The sequence below is a fragment of the Papilio xuthus genome, unplaced genomic scaffold (assembly GCF_000836235.2).
Source record: "Papilio xuthus unplaced genomic scaffold, Pxut_1.1 DF829673.1, whole genome shotgun sequence".
Lineage (NCBI taxonomy): Eukaryota > Metazoa > Arthropoda > Insecta > Lepidoptera > Papilionidae > Papilio > Papilio xuthus.
The window spans coordinates 211,426-228,562 of record NW_013528976.1 but is presented as its reverse complement, the minus strand read 5'-3'; the positions used below and the strand labels follow the sequence as shown (position 1 = coordinate 228,562).

Below are 17,137 nucleotides of genomic sequence, written 5' to 3'. Positions count from 1 at the left end.
CTTTTATCAGCCGTCATCAACCTGCTTATCCCTACATGTACATGTACTCCTCCATACATCTCCATCAGCTGCTACCTTTCTAGCCACATATAACCTTTTATCAGCCGTATAGAACGTGGGCTTTATCTTCTAGAGTCCAGAAATGTTAGCACAACGCGCAGCAGAATTATACGATAATGGGATGCCAGCTGAGAGAGCTCTTTTGTTAGATGATGCGTTTATATTGAGCAGAGCTGGCAGGTTACCTGCTAGTAGAGCAATGGCTGCTGCTGGTAAGTACTTTCAGACATTTTTAGATAGAATCATTTGACGCGCACTTTCGTAACAAAGTCTTGTATCATATGTAGTGAGGAGACATAAACGTTGATATTTTAATAAGGCTAGTGTTGCGATACACCGGCACTGTCGGATTTTTCTGCGCCTTTAACTTCAAGCAGATGCCTTCTTACCTTCTTTGCTAATTGAATTGTTCCACGCAATAGGTAATTTTTTAATAAAAAAAAATGGTCTTGATAGACGCACGGACAATGTGATCCTATAAGGGTTTCATTTTTATCCTTTAGAGGGACGGGAACTCTAAAAATGATAACTTTTGGTGTATAAGATAAAAAAATCTATGCATTTTCGTGTTACAACTTGCGTAGGAACATTCACTTTGATCAGAATATGTTTTTTTTTTTAAGGTTTTTATGTGTACTAGCTTTTGCCCGCGACTCCATCCGCCCTGAATTAAATAAAATACTTAAAAAGTAGCCTATGTGTTCTTCCAGACTATGTTCTACATCTATGACAAATTTCATCAAGATCCATGCAGCAGTTCTGTAGCTATTATACCTTCGCATCTTAACATTCGCATTTATAATATTAGTAAGAAATCCTTAACTTAACAGCCCGTCTTAGCACCGAGCATCACTGGGCACCATGGCGAGTGGTGCTCACCCATCTATCCTGGTGGAAGGAACTCCTGCGTCTCTCAGCATCAGCACCACATCTCAACAGATTGCTCAGTCAGTTGCATCCTGATGTACAGGTGTACACACAACAACAGATTGAAGCTGCTGCATTGAGTGAGGACCAACTGTAAGTTAATACAGGGTAGGCAGAGACTAGGGATCTCCATTCAGCGAAGCCAAATCTCCGCGTACAATTTTTCTCTCGGATATTCTCATCATCATCAGCTCACTATACGTCCCCACTGAGGGGCTCTGAGCCTACCCTAAGGGGTGACTAGGTCATAGTCAACCACGCAGATCAAGTGCGGGTTGACTTGACACATATCTTTGACTTTATCAGATTTGTGCAGCATCACGATGTTTTCCTTTACCGTAACGTCGGATAAATGTACATATGTAAATTTGAAATCTTATCATTTTTAAATTTAGGTTCTACTAATTCATATAGCTATACTAAAATAATAGCAAGGTTTATTTATCACAGCCACTATCCATGAAGATTTACAATTAGGATATTAGTATATACAGTAAAACGCCGATTATACGAATTATTTGGGACTTGGGCCGATTCGGATAATCATACATAGACTTATAATTAAGGAAAACGAACTGATAGAATAAACTTTATTAAGTTTAACAAACACATTTCAACAATAATGTTCACTTGAACTCGATCAAAGTTGCAACCCTATAATACAAAGTATTAACCGACCGGACCGATTCGGATATTTGGCGATTGGGATATTTGGCGATTGGCATAATTGGCGATTAGGATAATTGGCGATTGGGATAGTCGGCGATTCTAATAATTGGCGTTTGGGATAATCGGCGATTCTAATAATTGGCGATTGGGATAATTGGCGATTCGGTTAATCGGCGTTCTACTATTATATTAGTTTTTATCTATAAAGAATAAGTGTCAAGTTAATTCAGAAAATACAGCAGTCTTTTGTATATATTCCAAGGTGTTCTATTTGAGTTTTATTTCTCAGTTGGTTGAGTGGAGCTCTACTCATGGCAGGAGTGGAGTGGGAGAATGAGAACGTAACTAACCTAGCGTTAGATCTTTTCGATGCCTGGTTTGAACACAATCAGACTATACCTGAAATATATCAAGAAGTAAGTGTTTTGTATTATTACACGTTTTAAACAAACATTTCTTGCAAAATGCTTTTTTTAATATTAGCTATTTTAATTCATAAAATAGCTAAATGTGTGGAATTTGAATTAATTTACATGATTTAGAATGAAGAGTTATGTTTTTTACGTATATATGTTTATCTATCAATACAAACAGACAAACAAATCTTTTCTCTTTATAATTATCGACATATTTTGAACACGTTTTATTTTTATGTAAATTTTTTTGTAACATCCTGTATCTTAAACGAGTGAACAGATTTTGACAAATGAGGTGTCATCCGATTCGTATTCTTCTCCCGATTGTCATAAAGGTAAAAGTCGGGTTCCACTAACTGTGGGTTTCTGATACCAGAATTTCCATTCAAAACATATGTCTGTTTTGTCAGAGATAATGACAGGGATGACATTATACAGACATTTAAGTCTCAGAACGCCACTGTTTGTCAAGGCGGCGTTAGTGGCGGGGGTGAGGTCTCGTGGTGCTGAAGCCTGGCATCGTGTGTGGAGAGAACTTCTCTCTCAGAGTTCTCACTCTATACGAGCTTCCAAATTGTTACCCGCACTCTCCGCGCCTGATGATGATTGGTTATTCTATAGGTAAGATACACTAAGTTAAGTAAACTCTTGCCTGCGACTTCGTCCGCGCAGATATAAAAAAAATAGTTGCTTATGTGTTCTTCCAGACTATGTTCTATATGTATGACAAATTTCATCAAGATCCATTCAACCGTTCTGGAGATATCTTCAAACAAACATACATCTGAACATTTTTTTAAGGTGTCTCCAGAACAGCTGCATAGATCTCACTGAAATTATAGTTGTAACAGACTGGAAGAACACAGGATACTAATTACGTTTTTTATATCCGCGCGATCGAAGTCGCAGGCGTGACGGCTGACGGCTAGTATTTCTATAAAAATAGTTGCCAAAAACTTATAGCCTAGGTTGTTCTTCCAGACTATACTCTACGTCTAAGCTAAATTCCAGTAAGATCTATGCAGCTAATCTAACAAACATCCATCCATCCAAACATTCACATATAATAAATCTCAAGCAATAATTTAAGTATAACATAAGCCATTATATCTTTAGGTTTGCATTCACTGTGCTATCCAACGAAGCGCAACGTGGTCGTGACTGGAAGACATGGGCGACAGCACTCTGCGCGGGAGCATGCAAGTAAGTACTTGAAAATATCACGTGGAATGTAGTTAACAGTGGTAGAACCCGCTTTAACATATTCGCAGGAATTGTCCTCGCTCAGTGAAATACCACGACCACACAGAAGCCAGGCGTCAAGTGGAAGCAATTCCAAATACAGTCTGATGAGTGTCTGGAGACCTAATTTAGTCCTCTTTCCCTTCCCACACTTTTGCTTATAAGGAAAGGATGGGAAGTGGAAGTGGACTTTCCGGAAGAGAGGATGCATGGATAGGGAAAATATTTTCTTTCTGTGCATCCTCTCCTCCGTCGATTAAAGGTAGGCAACGCATAAGCAATTGCGTATGTCTATGGGCAACTGTCACTTCGCTATTTCAGCGATTTCAGATGCTCGCCCGTTTGCCATCCTTCAGGGATCCAGGGTTTTACCTTCCAGATCGATCTTCCTTCTATAAAAAAAAACTAAATGTTGTGGGGTTGGTTAGATGGCGAGGTGCTGCAGGTGTGTGGCGCGTTATATCGCGTGCTGGTGCTCTGCCCCCCGGCGCGTTGCAAGCCGCCGCCCGCTGTCTGCATCATCCTACTGACTACTGGAGGGTGAGTGTCCCATCATCATCATCACCTTCTACCTGCCTGTGTACTATCAATGCCTATTCAGATAGAACAGTGCGTCTATTCGACGCGATCCTAACACATCTTTCTAGCCTCTTACAGATCTTATCAGAACTCGGGCCAGGTGCTCCTGTCAGATTAAATATTTTCAGGATTGCCACATTTTGTTCCCAGGCGCCCTATATGGTTGGGCATAGCATACATCTAAGCTGGTGTATCGGCCGATTGACTAACCTATGAATCGGCCCAATGGGATTTTTTCTTAATAGAATAAAATTATTTCTCATTGGGCCGATGATCGGTACGCCGATCGGCCGATTGACTTGTAGATAAAAAATCTCATTGGGCCGATTGAGTTTTGGATAAAAAAATCCCATTGGGCCGATTGATTAGTTGGTTAATAGGCCCAAAGGTAATCTATCGATCAAATCTATCGATGCCCATAATAGGCCGAGTTGGTAGCCCGATGTTGATTGTTGACACCGACATATTTAAATTTAATTGTTACCTCTTGCAGCTTAACCGATTTGGAATATTGATGTTTCATTCGTTTCGTATTCTTCCCCTGAGTGTTATAAGTACAATTCTTATGGTAACTTGATAACGACTAGTGTAATTTTTCTAGTTTAAGGAGTTATTTGGTGAAGAACGAGGTGCTGCAGCAGCACTGGATACGATAGCATTGAACGCGGCGTGGGTATCACGCGCCGATTCAGATCTTCTCAGATATTTTAAATCTGTTAGAACGCGATAGGAAAAAAAAACATTTTGAATGCGAACCAACTGAAATATGAATTAACACTAACTAATTTAATGATTCAATCATTATATCGCCAATAAATATCATTGACTCGTTAATTTACTTATCGTGGGTTTCTGAAACAATCTCGGTATAAAACTTTACTTTGAGAAAACACTGATAACGATCTTACTTTATCAACCTGCCCTTATACCTACTGAGGAATCCCTACTCCTCCATACATCTCTGTCAGCCGTCATATCTGTATCCACCTCCTTCTTACACATATCCTCTTTCACGCACTCATTCCATACTTTTTCAACAACAACAACAATCTTACTTCTTACTAATATAAATGCGAATGTTTGGATGGATGGATGTTTGAAGGTATCTACAAAACGGTTAAACCAGTCTTTCCCAAAGTGTGCGATAACGCCCCTTTGTGTGCGCTGCAGGTCTCAATAGGGTAAGAGACCCAGAAAGAAAATGGGGGTGTTGTGTAGAGGCCTGGGGGGTGATTTGTAATTTTATTTAGCTAGGAGGCCTCTTAGACAACGACTCCATGAGCTCGACTCTCAACAACTTGTGAAAAATAATTATTCTCAAAGTGGGCAGTAGACAAAATAAGTTTGGAAACCACTGATATAGAGCAGTCTGGAAGAACACATAGACTACTTTATTTTTTATTCCGAACGGACGCAGTATTTTAAACGGATGTTTTGGATTCAGAAACCCACGATTAGTACTATTTTTGTCATAATTATTGACAATTAGTAATGTTTTTTTTTATTTTAGTTAATTTTACACTTTTTTTTTTATTAACAGAAGAGCGCTAGTAGATCGTATTAATTTAGTTTGACTTTGTCCGATGTATGGACATTTGTAAGCAAAAAATGACAGTAATTAAAATATTATCGACTTTAATTCATATTAGCAATAACTCTCATATCTTGTTATAAAAATCATTAACCTAATATATCTAAATTAGTAAATTTTGTATAAAAAAAATGATTTAGTACGCGCGAGTAATCACAAAAATATATAAAAGAAACATACTGAGAACATTAGGAAGAAAATCCGGCAGTGCCGGTGTATCGCAATACTAGCCTTATTAAAATATCAACGTTTATGTTCCCTCACTACATCTGACACAAGACTTTGTTACCAAAGTGCGCTTGCGTCAAATGATTCTAACTTATAATGTCTAGAAGTACTATCAGGTAATTTGGCGGTGTTCCACGTTCCATGTAAACACGAATCAAAAGCGTCATTGGGTTTAAAATATTTAACTCGCGCGTTCTATCTTATAGAATAACTACACTCAATGTCAAAATTATGTAGTACATTTAAAAAAAATCCAATTTAATCTAAAGTATCTAGTTACGAAATGAAAAATAACTTCAAAAAAAATGAGACCCATCTGCAAGCAAAACCTTTCGATCAAAAAAAAAATTCAAAATCGGAGCACCAGGAGAGGAGTTATGCAGTAGCACACATAAAAAAGAACTTATAGAAGAATTAACTATCGTCTTGGTTGTCCGGTTTTCCTTATTTTTTTATCGCTTTTGCGGGCAGATGACGTTCACAATTTTTTTATGTCACGATTTTTTATTCCAGAAATAGGAAATTTAAAAGTTTACTACATATTTTTGACGTGACACGATTGTACTCAATTTATACATATGTCACCGACAAATCGTATACGCCGCCCGTTTGTAATTTGCCCAAGCACGTACAGACTCAGTAAATTACATATCGAACGAATTGGTTCATAATTTGACGTATTCTACACTTTGCAAGATGGCACTTTATGAGCTTTATGACCTTTACAAATTGCCGTCACGTTCTGAATTTTTTATATATGCAATTTTACGAGTCTGCGATTTGACTAGGCAAATTATAAACTGGTGTACTGTCAGTGACGCATAAATAGTATATTTTGTGTATATCGCCATCTTGTCTAGTTCTTGATAGATTTTGTATAACGTAGTAAATAAGTCTATGTGAGAACAATTTTGTATTTGCTTTTATAATAAACTTTCCTGATATATTTTATTTATAATTTTATACCTTTAACAGAGATTGGCAGGAAAATTATGACAAATTGGCTTTTTCTTGATCCTCACAACGCAATTCCTTACATCAAATGGCCGCTTACAATAAACTTACACAAACATTTTCCTTCACTGTACTTTACTCTGGGTAAATTGTGGCCAAATATAAAAAAAAATCTAGTGAAACTAAATAACAAATTTGTAGTACACATTGTTACGAGTCCTATGAGAATCCTATGAGTCAAACAACCAGTGGTGAGGGCTGCAGAGACAGGAACCTTCTCACGATGCGTGCGGTTTCTTGGATAACTGCTTTTTGTATCGGGCACTTAATCCAACTGTGTAGCGAGAGCTTCTTGAGATGTTGGTCGAAACTCTTCGCTATCAGTCCATTTAGCGATACGACTATCGGAATAATGGTAGTCGATTTCATACGCCACATGGCGGTAACCTCGTGAGCCAAATCTAGGTATTTTAACAATTATTATTATTATCAATATAGTATGGGAGTGGATATCAATATGAACAAATTGTCGTCGGCCTCAGTGTTTTCCCAATATTTATGGCAGGACCTTGAAGACCAGAGTAGCATTGCAAAGGTTAAAAACATTACTAGAATTTTTGTCATGTTTCTATTACAATAGCATAGTTACAAAGCTATTATACAAGAATTAGAGAGAAGTTCAAAAATCTTAATTTTATATGTTACGTAATCGTTACTCATTTTTAGTTAATTTATAAAGCCATAACCTAAAGTTTTGTTTAAGTTAAATCAAAGTCCATGTCAATGAATGTCAAATGTATTGTTAACTTAATTATTATATTACAAACATCAATCATTAAGTTTCCTTATGAAACAGTACATTACACATTGTTATATAAACCAACAAACATTCCATTTTCCCTCTTTGTGAAAGCTAATATTGTACAGAAATAATAGAACAAAGAAGATTAAAATTGATTGATGTCATCATTTTGTCAAAATTGTCATGTTAACTTTGACAATGACAATGTTCAGTGTTATCAATAAATTATAAGAAACAATAAACACATCGGATTAACTGCGCAATAGCTTTTAATTTATGTAATATCAAATTGTAATTGCATTAAGATAACCTCAATATGACCGGAAGCAAAGAAGCAACTCGATCAATACATTTTCTTAAATAAATTGTCTATGAATTTCACGACTGCAAGAAATATAAAATTATTTTTTTAATTTTAATAAACTGTAATATCCGTTGCAAGACAAATCAAACTATTAAACGTTATACCCTAAACCTCAACATTCGTCGCCATTTCTCCTAAAATAACAACTTAAAATTGACGAAAATAACTCGCCTCCATCTTACCATAAAAAAGAAAATTAAAGTTTTATTGTCTATTATTCTTTTATTTTTCTGGCAGCACTGGAATCGATTTTGTCCTTCCTTAAAATCGATTAAAAATTTTCTGACCAAAATATTTCTTGAAATAACTTAAATGCCCGAAATCACTTGAACTCATGTTATTATTAAAACGATAAACAAGCTTTATCTTTGCTATTATTTTGTATAGTATCAAGTAAATTACATAACAAAATATCGAGTTACGCTATCCAAAATAATTTTTCGAGAAGGTCTATGTTTTACAACAAAAAACCCAACATTTTCTACAAGTCTTGTAATATAATTTTAATCCATTTGCTTTGTTTTTGAATAAGATATTTCTAAGCTGGAGGCTGTGAGTAAAACATAAAATAAAAAAAAAATCATATAAAATCAGTGCCTTGTTTCGGATACAAGCGTTTTTAACGCTTTTTGTATTTTATTTCTTTCTCCATTAATTTATCATCAAAAAGCATTGCACTTATGATATTGTTACTTCTCTGTACAAGTTTTGCAACTAACGAATAAAATAATTAGGTCAATCGACTCATATCAAATCGATGAAGCAACCCAGTGTTGCCATTTCGTATTTCAATACGCAATTACATCACCATTTCATGGCAGTGGCACGCATTTAAGACTTCGACTTTTCGTGACAGCATGTCATTTTCGACATTTGATTGATAATTTTCCAAAGATCCATCAAATTAGTTTGTTTGAAAGTTAGTTTAGGCGCTAAACTATAGTATTTTAATATTTCAAAGTATTAACAAGGATGTGATATATCGGACTCCATATTTGGAGGTCGCGGTTCTAGGCACCATAATGACCGCGCAAAAGTGTGTAGTTGAAGGCTGTAATTTAGAGTATGATGTGGTTTGCAGCTTTTCATTTTACAAGTAAGTGTTTTATTTCAATCTAATCACTTTAATCATTGTATTTCGTAAGTAGGTTAAAACCGACGCCTCCACCGCGTCCATCCTTTGACCTCCACGGCTAAAGTAAGCGCCAAATCAGCGTTATTTGTGGTATCTCGAATTATGTTCACACTGAATGTTTACATTACATTTTACCATAAAAACTTTTAGTTTCATGTATTTCAATAGCATTACAATAAGAAATCATAATTATAAAACCATTAAAACCATAAATGTTAACTCGCAATTATTCAATATTAACAAAAAATACAAAAAATAAGCATTTTAATTGAAAACATTAAATCATAAATATAACCCTTTTTCTCCTATAAATTGCACTAAAACTTAAATATTATTAAAATCCATAATTTTCATTATTGTTAAAATAAAAAAATCTTATTTCTATTTGAATTATTATATGCATGTTACATAAAGATCATATCATTAGCAAGAACTAGTGGTATCCTGCAATTCCATCCTTGCAAGATTAAAAAATAAATTAGTAGCCAGTGTTCTTCCAGACTAAGTTCTATATGTATGCCAAATTTCATCAAAATCAGCCTCAAGAGATTAGTTCTAGAGATAAGTGTTAGAGATTGTTCAGCCATTCTAGAGATACCTTCAAACAAACATCCATTAACTTTCACATTTATAATATTAGTAAGATAAATAAGTAGAAGATACATTTATATTTGAATTGTTACAACCACTTTATTATTGATTAATCTTATATACTACACTGTAGCAAACTTGGCATGTACTCAAAAATGCATTATGTATTAGCTAATGTAGATTTAAATTAATATCATAAAGTTAATAAAGAAAATCATAATAACTCATCATCATCAGCTCACTATACTCTGAGGGGCTTGGAGCCTACCCTAAGTTGAGGGTGATTAGGCCATAGTCAACCACTCTGGCCAAGTACGGGTTGGTTGACTTCACACATATCTTTGAATTACTTCTCAGATATGTGCAGGTTGTAACATAATAACTCACATAAATATAATGAACATAAAGTAGCCAATTTCATTCATGTAGATATAAAACGTCAAATCCTACAGAATCTTACATCTTACTAATATCTTAAATGCAAATGTTTAGATGGATGTTTGTTTGAAGGTATCACTAATTTGGCTGCATAGATCTTGCTGAAATTTGGCACAAATGTAGAATATAGTCTGGAAGAACACATAGGCTACTTATTAAGTTTCTTATTTTTAATTTGTGGATGTAGTCGCGGAAAACAGCTATTGTATTATAAATAAAAAGAAGAAGGATAAAAAAATCACAAACTAATTATTGGTTACCCCCAATTGCTAAACAGCTTCATATTTCCGTTCGTATTTCAAATGTTGATTGTTTTATTAACAAATAGTGTTAATTGTATGTTTTGTTTGTCAGTGTGAACACATCATCGGAAGGAGAAGGGCCGAGACAAGAATGGATCGAAGGGGCTATGCAGGAGGAGAGCGAGTGTCTCTGGAGACATGTCAGCCTGCAATTATGCGGGTAACTATTCATAAATAAAATATTCATTATCACAGGGGTTAAATCCTTGAATTGTAATCTGCAGGTCATGGGTTCGAATCCCCCCATGTACCAATGTGTTTGATTTACATATGTACATTTATTTGTTGTTACGGTGAAAGAAAACATCAAGATACTGCACATATCTGAGAAAGTCAAAGATATGTGAGAAGTCAACCCGCATTGTGCCAGCATTCACTATGACCTAGTTTAATTTATGGTAGACTCTGAGACCCTCAGTTGGTATGAATAGTGACCTGATGATGAAATAAATAAAATTTCTTAAATCTATAGGTATCATTTCGAAATGGATGCCCAAGGTTTATGGATCGACTCTCCGATGTTACCAGAGTTGTTGGCACCTCAAGAGCAAGCTGCACCGTTGGTACAGTCAGCCAGTGATAAGAAAGGTATGTCCCCTACCCTGTCAGTAGTGTCACAAGTATTTGTAGTTTTAATATCATATTAATCATTTAACTTTTTCACTGGTTCATTCATGGGGTAGTTGCTTACTGGTTAAGGGTTTAACTGTAGTATTTAGTTGGTTAATTTTTCTTGAACCCAGTTTAGTTGTTAGGGTAGGGCGATGTGAGCAACCGCCCAGGTCGCCGGTGATGTTAAAAACAGTCCTGGTCAAACTTTTAGCTACACAAGCAATTCTGAGTAGTAGTTAAGTTTTCAATGTAAAATAACTTTAGGAATATTTTTCGGTTTACTGCGTATGTTAAGTTGCTAGATGGCGCTTTTATAAATTTGATTTTTTTTTAATTTCTGTAGGTTTTGTAGGACGTAAAACAGTTTCTTTTTCATTTTTTTTAATGTGTACGTCGTAAAGTAGTATTCGTTTAATACGACATCGGTTAAAACGACATATCGGTTGACAAACGGATTTTAAGCAGTACATTCCGGTTATTACGACTTTGCTGGTCCCTTCGATGTCGTTGTAACCGGTTTCCGTAAGGTAGCAACACCCTGTATAAGGCAGTGGCGAGTGACGGGCGCTTGTTGCAGGGCCGGCGTCTGCGGGAGGCTTCCACGCTATTTACGAACAGTTCATACGCGGCCCGCCCAAAGGTAACCGCTATCTTATACAGGGTGACCACGTTACCATTATACAGGGGATTATCATATTGACATGTAACTTCTTTGTTCAATAAAAGTCATCCTATTTAGAACTGAACATCGTCAGTATCACACTTATACAGCGTGTTTTTATACAAAAAAGTCATTATATTTACAGTTAAACATCGTTCTGTGTCACAAATTATACAGGTGTTGTTTCTACTATAACAGTCATTTTATTTAGAATTAAAAATAATTCTTTAAAACACTTATACAGGGTGTTCTTTCTACTATAACAGTCATTTTATTGAAAATTGAAAATAATTCTATAAAACACTTATACAGGTTGATGTTTTCGTTACGGCAATATTTAAAGAGTTCATTGTAGTTGTAAAATATATTGTAGAACTTTAATACCGCGATGTACATTATTTTTTACAGTTGAAACTGTTTACTATAACATCGATTAAAACTAAATATCGGTTAGAGTAACATAATGAATAATACGCAAAAGACAAGCCTGAAATTCCGCATTTCGTTTGATGAGTTAGTCATCTTTTCGTTCCCACCCTTTTGTTATAGTATGGAAAGGGGAAGTGGATTTGGCGGGGAAGGGGCAGGGACAAATTATCCTCTGTATGTGCGTCCCTTGCTCTGTCAATTAAAGATAGACATGGCATTTGCGGACGTGTTTTCGTCAGCTTCGCTATTTCGACGAATTCAAGCAGCCGCTTGCTTGTATGCCCATCTCATAATATAAATTATTTACACTCAATATTACTAGTAATTTCAATGGTCGTTATAACCGTTTTTTTCCGTATTGTTGATTTTTAATGAATTATCATGTATCTCCCTAGCTGCTGATATAATTCGTATGGAACATAACTACAGCGTGGATCCGCCGAAGAAGGAACCCCAAGAGAATATAACAAGACTCAACGTACGACAACTAGTTGATACATTGGGATATTTGTGAGTATATTATGCAATTATTTACTGTTAGGAAGAAAATCCGACAGTGCCGGTGTATCGCAACGCTAGCCTTATTAAAATATCAACGTTTATGTCCCCTCACTACATTTGACACAAGACTTTGTAAGGAAAGCGCGACATTCACGTCAAAGGATTCTGACTAATAATGTCTAAAATTACATAGTCAAAGAGTTAAATTTCCTACCCACTAATGAGTATGTACAAATGTATGTTTATATCGACTTAATTGTAAGTTTAAAATTAATAACTTAAATTAGGTATGAAATCCTAAAAATCACGGGCTTTAATATCACAATTTCAGACCGATAACGTACGTAACGATACGTAAATGTAATGAGTAAATTAATAATATGAAAATTACTATTTTGTACTAGAAAAATTCATGTGGTTTTAGTAGTATACAGGGGAGGGATAGTCTCTCTCCCCTGTATACTTAAAATCAAAGAAGGGTGTCAAGACTAACTAAAAAAATCCTCACATGACTAATAGAAACTCGTAATTGTGGTTGTATATTGTCAAATTCGAAGCGTCAATAGCCTATTAATTAAGGGCACGGATTTCTGATCAAGTGGCCGGGGGTTCGAATCCCGCGATTCGACTATTGTAAACCATATCCTAGTAAGCATTAACAAAAATCTAATAATATAAAAAATTAAATTACCCTTTTCAGATCCCTTAAGAATCTGCAACGAAAGCAACTGTGGGTTGTGAAGGTGGAATCAGACAAGACAGAAGCCTCCATCACTCAATCAGAGCAGGTCATCACCAAGATGACAGATACTAAGCAGGTCATTGAGGTAAATGACACAATGACAATCACATCACACACATATTACTTCAGTCCTGGTCATAATGGAATTGACAAACATACATCAAAATATGCAGTCTAGTCTTCTACCCTGTCACACATTTTTGTTATAAAGGATGGGTAAAATACTTTAGTAATAAAGATAGATAGGAAAGGAAAATATTCTCTCTTCTATCAAATAAGAAAGATTGCTGTTTTGTGACATGTTAGTACAAAATAAATCTATTTTTGTTTTTTCAGACTTACTTTTAACTATAAACTACTTTTGTCTGTACAAAATTATAAAAAAACTTAATTAGTAGCCTATGTGTTCTTCCCGACTATGTTCTATATGTATGACAAATTTAATCAAATCCATTAAGCCATTCCGGAGATATCTTCTAACAAATCCATCCAAACATTCATCATTATCATCATCAGCTCACTATACGTCCCCACTGATGGGCTCTGAGACTACCCTAAGTTAAGGGTGATTAGGCCATAGTCAACCATGCTGGCCAAGTGCGGGTTGACTTCACACATATCTTTGAATTTCTTCTCAGATATGTGCAGCATCACAATGTTTTCCTTCACCTTAAGAACGTCGGATAAATGTACATATGTAAATTTTAAATCGAAAAACACATTTGTATATCTAAACATTCACATTTATAATATTAGTAAGATTAGAAATAAATTTTCAGATATTGCCAAACACATCGACCACAACGGAACCTATTGAGAACCAAAGCGAAGTCCTTCATATAATAGACGATGCTAATATATCGGATAATTTCATATACGAAATAGCTGAAGAACAAGAAATAACAATGGAGGAGGTGAAAGAAATTCCAATAACACAGAACCCGGAATGGAGAGTGAACATTTTACCCGAAGAATCTAAGCCAAAGTATGCTTATATAAAACATTGTAATACAGGAAAAAAAAAAAGACATTTCACAGCAGACATGAATGAAATAACACTGCAAGGTGATTTTGAAAATTATTATATTTTACCCGATGTTGACCCATCCGTAGGTGTAGAAATAACCACAACATATGATCCGGAGAATTACATTGTAGAAGAATATGAACATCTAGTGCTAGAAAATAGAAATAGAAAGAGGGCTAAAGAAGAGAGCATTAAGAGAAAGAAGAAAAAACTGCAGTCCGTAAGAGACCAAGTCAAACAGATTCAGATCAAAACTGAAATGGGTGATTGGTCTATCGATAGCAGTTATGACCAAGATACATCAGATGATTATGATGATAAAAAGGCATCTGCAAGAGTTAGACGAAAAAATAAGAAATATCTAGGCTATGATTTTGTTACCTAGCCGTTGTTATTTTGATGATTTACATATCGGTATAAGTTTTCTGACAAATATAATTTGACTTGGTACCTAAATTCAAAGAAAGGAACACTTCAAATTCCATAATCAAAAGTGACTCAAAGTTGGTTGCCTCGGGGACAAGAGATTGCCAAAGTCGCCTGCCCTATGCCTGCCAGTCCAGCTGGCTGGAGCTGGACTAGCTTTGCTTGGCCGCCATCCGCCATCCTCATAAAGTTGCCCAGACATTGGAGTGTGTGGGCTTTGGCTTCTCCGATGTAATTCAACCATAAATAGTGGACAATTTGTTTACAGTTTTTTAACTATTCAGTGAAAATTGTGTGAAAAGTGATTGTGAAATTATTAGTGCTGATCTAATTGGAGAAAAAGTGTCATCAGAAAGTTACTCGGAGATAGTGTTGTGCTGTTTTGTTAACATGAAGTTTGGATTTTACTAACCCAACAGGCTTTAACGGTAAGTACTAATAAACAAATCATTAAGTGTTATATGTTTAGTAGCGACATGTTTGTCACAAGATCCTTGTCAGTCTGTCTTTGGTTTTATGTCAGTGTAGGACGTATTTTGTGACGGAACTAAATTTATCGTAGTGTTAGGTACCATGTTATTATGTTTTGTCTACAGGTTAAAATTAGATCAAGTGACTTGATTAGTTTTATTATGACTTTCCTATTTTAAGTTTTTTTTTGGAGATATAATTATAAAGTAATGGATTTTGTAAAACAGTTAAAGATTTTCTTTTGGAAAGTTTCTTAATTTTCCGAGTAATTTCATTTCTCTGACAAAGATTGGTATTTCTTCCTTTTTATTACTCTAATAGTATCTTATATTATAAAGTTTTCTCTTATTAATAGTAATTCGGAGTTCTTGATTAAGTTTACAGTAAAAATATATTTACAACGATTTGTTTTACTTAACTGGTAGTTAAAATTTCATCTTAACACAGTATTGAAAAAATTGGTTAAATTTTCGATATAAGTTTGGTGCTGGCACCAAATTTTCTTCATGATTTTTTTTCACACTACCTAGTAATCTTAAAATTTTGGTTCAAGTGTAGGTAGTTTTTGAGTTTATTCAAAAGAATGTAATTTTATTATCAGTAAAATTTTCATTCATTAATGTAATATAATTCATCCTTTTCTTCTTAAAAAGTACATTTTAGTAATTATAGGAATTTTCTTTTTTCGAAAATATTTCAATTACGTTATGAACGAATTTTTCTTCTAATTTTAGTATTTAATTTCATATAAAAAATCCTTAAATCACGTGTTTAATAAAAAAAATATTTCGCATAAAAAATCTTTAAAAAAACCTGTAAAACGAAATCTTATACCATATGTTAAATCATACATGTGAACATTACTGAAACGCAATACAAAAAAAACGCTTCGCCATTCCGGCAAATTCAGGTGGTTCGCCATTTCGGCGAATTCACGTGGCCGCTTGCTCATTTGCCACGTTATAAAACTTATTATAAAATGTTCCAGTAGTGGAAATATGTATATTATCGCTGCATATTTTAATAAAAATTAATAAAATCTTGAAAAAAAAAATGGGTATGTATTAAATCCCACTTATAGGAGATTTTTTGCTGATATTTAACGGTCATGTGCCTATTAGCCCACTTATGGGCATTTTAAATGCACTTTTTTATATCAATCCTTCCCCAATATCCCCTAAAAGTGGATAAACTATCAGATTTTTTGTCGAAATTTGAAAAAAAATCTCGTTTAACATCAAACTTTGAATAAAATCTTCATCATTTGACAAAAAATTTGATAGTTTAGTAAAAAAAATTAAAAATTGTGTTAATATAAAAGAAAATAGATGTATTTTTTTGTTGTTAAGGAACTTTGCAAGAATAGAATTTAGTCCTATTTCAAAAGGACAAATTTATCTCGCACTTAGTAATAATGTAACCTGAGGGTCTAGACAAAGTGCATTCGAAACGAATCCATAGCGAACTTCATAAATTACATACATTTACTGAGGCGCGACAATCACATTACTTATCCAAAGTTATTGCCAGTTCTATACATTATTGAAGTTCGCTATGGAATCACTTAGAAGCGAAAGCACTTTGTCTAACCCCTTTAAATGAGAAAAATCTAGCAAGAGTCATTGTCAGGTCCCGACGGGCAACCTCTATAAGCGAGAAACTCTTTAGAGAGAAAACTCTATAAGCGAGAAACACTGTCTCTGGACTCTCGCTAATCAAAGTTAGTCTTGTATATATTTATTTGTGGTTATAAATAATTTCTTGGCATATTAATATTACGATTATAATAAAAAACAATATTTCTTTGAATGAAATTGCTGTTATAAGAAATTGGTTCTTTAATTCCACAATATGACAAATTTTACTAAGAAATCTGTATCAGTAAGTTTTTTTAGTAAATCTCCGCTAAGGGATCAAGTCTCCTTAGTGTTTTTTCGTCTTGCAAAGTTTCCTCTAGTATCCGGGTTACG

The 17,137-nt window shown here is 34.6% G+C and overlaps 2 protein-coding genes across 3 annotated transcripts; both read left to right on the top strand.

Annotated features, from left to right (window-relative positions):
• The first annotated feature begins 139 nt into the window (after positions 1 to 139).
• LOC106114240 (glutamyl aminopeptidase-like) lies at positions 140 to 4,856 on the top strand. The gene is made up of 7 exons (XM_013307363.1): positions 140 to 272; positions 891 to 1,080; positions 1,946 to 2,072; positions 2,545 to 2,693; positions 3,189 to 3,275; positions 3,743 to 3,854; positions 4,495 to 4,856. The coding sequence occupies exons 1-7, from the start codon at positions 143 to 145 to the stop codon at positions 4,621 to 4,623; spliced, it is 924 nt and encodes a 307-aa protein (XP_013162817.1). The 5' UTR covers positions 140 to 142; the 3' UTR covers positions 4,624 to 4,856.
• A 3,786-nt stretch (positions 4,857 to 8,642) lies between these two features.
• Positions 8,643 to 15,505, top strand: LOC106114511 (uncharacterized). 2 transcript variants are annotated; one of them, XM_013307753.1, is made up of 7 exons: positions 8,643 to 8,928; positions 10,351 to 10,458; positions 10,771 to 10,886; positions 11,488 to 11,550; positions 12,396 to 12,510; positions 13,202 to 13,328; positions 14,023 to 15,505. In XM_013307753.1, exons 1-7 carry the CDS (start codon positions 8,855 to 8,857, stop codon positions 14,653 to 14,655), a joined length of 1,236 nt encoding a protein of 411 aa, XP_013163207.1. In that variant the 5' UTR covers positions 8,643 to 8,854; the 3' UTR covers positions 14,656 to 15,505. The 2 variants fall into 2 exon arrangements, with proteins under 2 accessions (XP_013163207.1, XP_013163215.1); XM_013307761.1 differs by lacking the exon at positions 11,488 to 11,550.
• The last annotated feature ends 1,632 nt before the right edge of the window (positions 15,506 to 17,137 follow it).

Bases quoted from the DNA above. Each gene is read 5' to 3' on its own strand.
- LOC106114240 (XM_013307363.1), top strand. From the start codon at position 143: ATGTTAGCACAACGCGCAGCAGAATTATACGATAATGGGATGCCAGCT. The intron at 1,081-1,945 runs GTAAGTTAATAC...TTTATTTCTCAG, and splicing joins GCATTGAGTGAGGACCAACT to TTGGTTGAGTGGAGCTCTAC. The intron at 3,855-4,494 runs GTGAGTGTCCCA...TAATTTTTCTAG, and splicing joins ATCCTACTGACTACTGGAGG to TTTAAGGAGTTATTTGGTGA.
- LOC106114511 (XM_013307753.1), top strand. From the start codon at position 8,855: ATGACCGCGCAAAAGTGTGTAGTTGAAGGCTGTAATTTAGAGTATGAT. The intron at 8,929-10,350 runs GTAAGTGTTTTA...TTTGTTTGTCAG, and splicing joins TGCAGCTTTTCATTTTACAA to TGTGAACACATCATCGGAAG. The intron at 11,551-12,395 runs GTAACCGCTATC...GTATCTCCCTAG, and splicing joins CATACGCGGCCCGCCCAAAG to CTGCTGATATAATTCGTATG.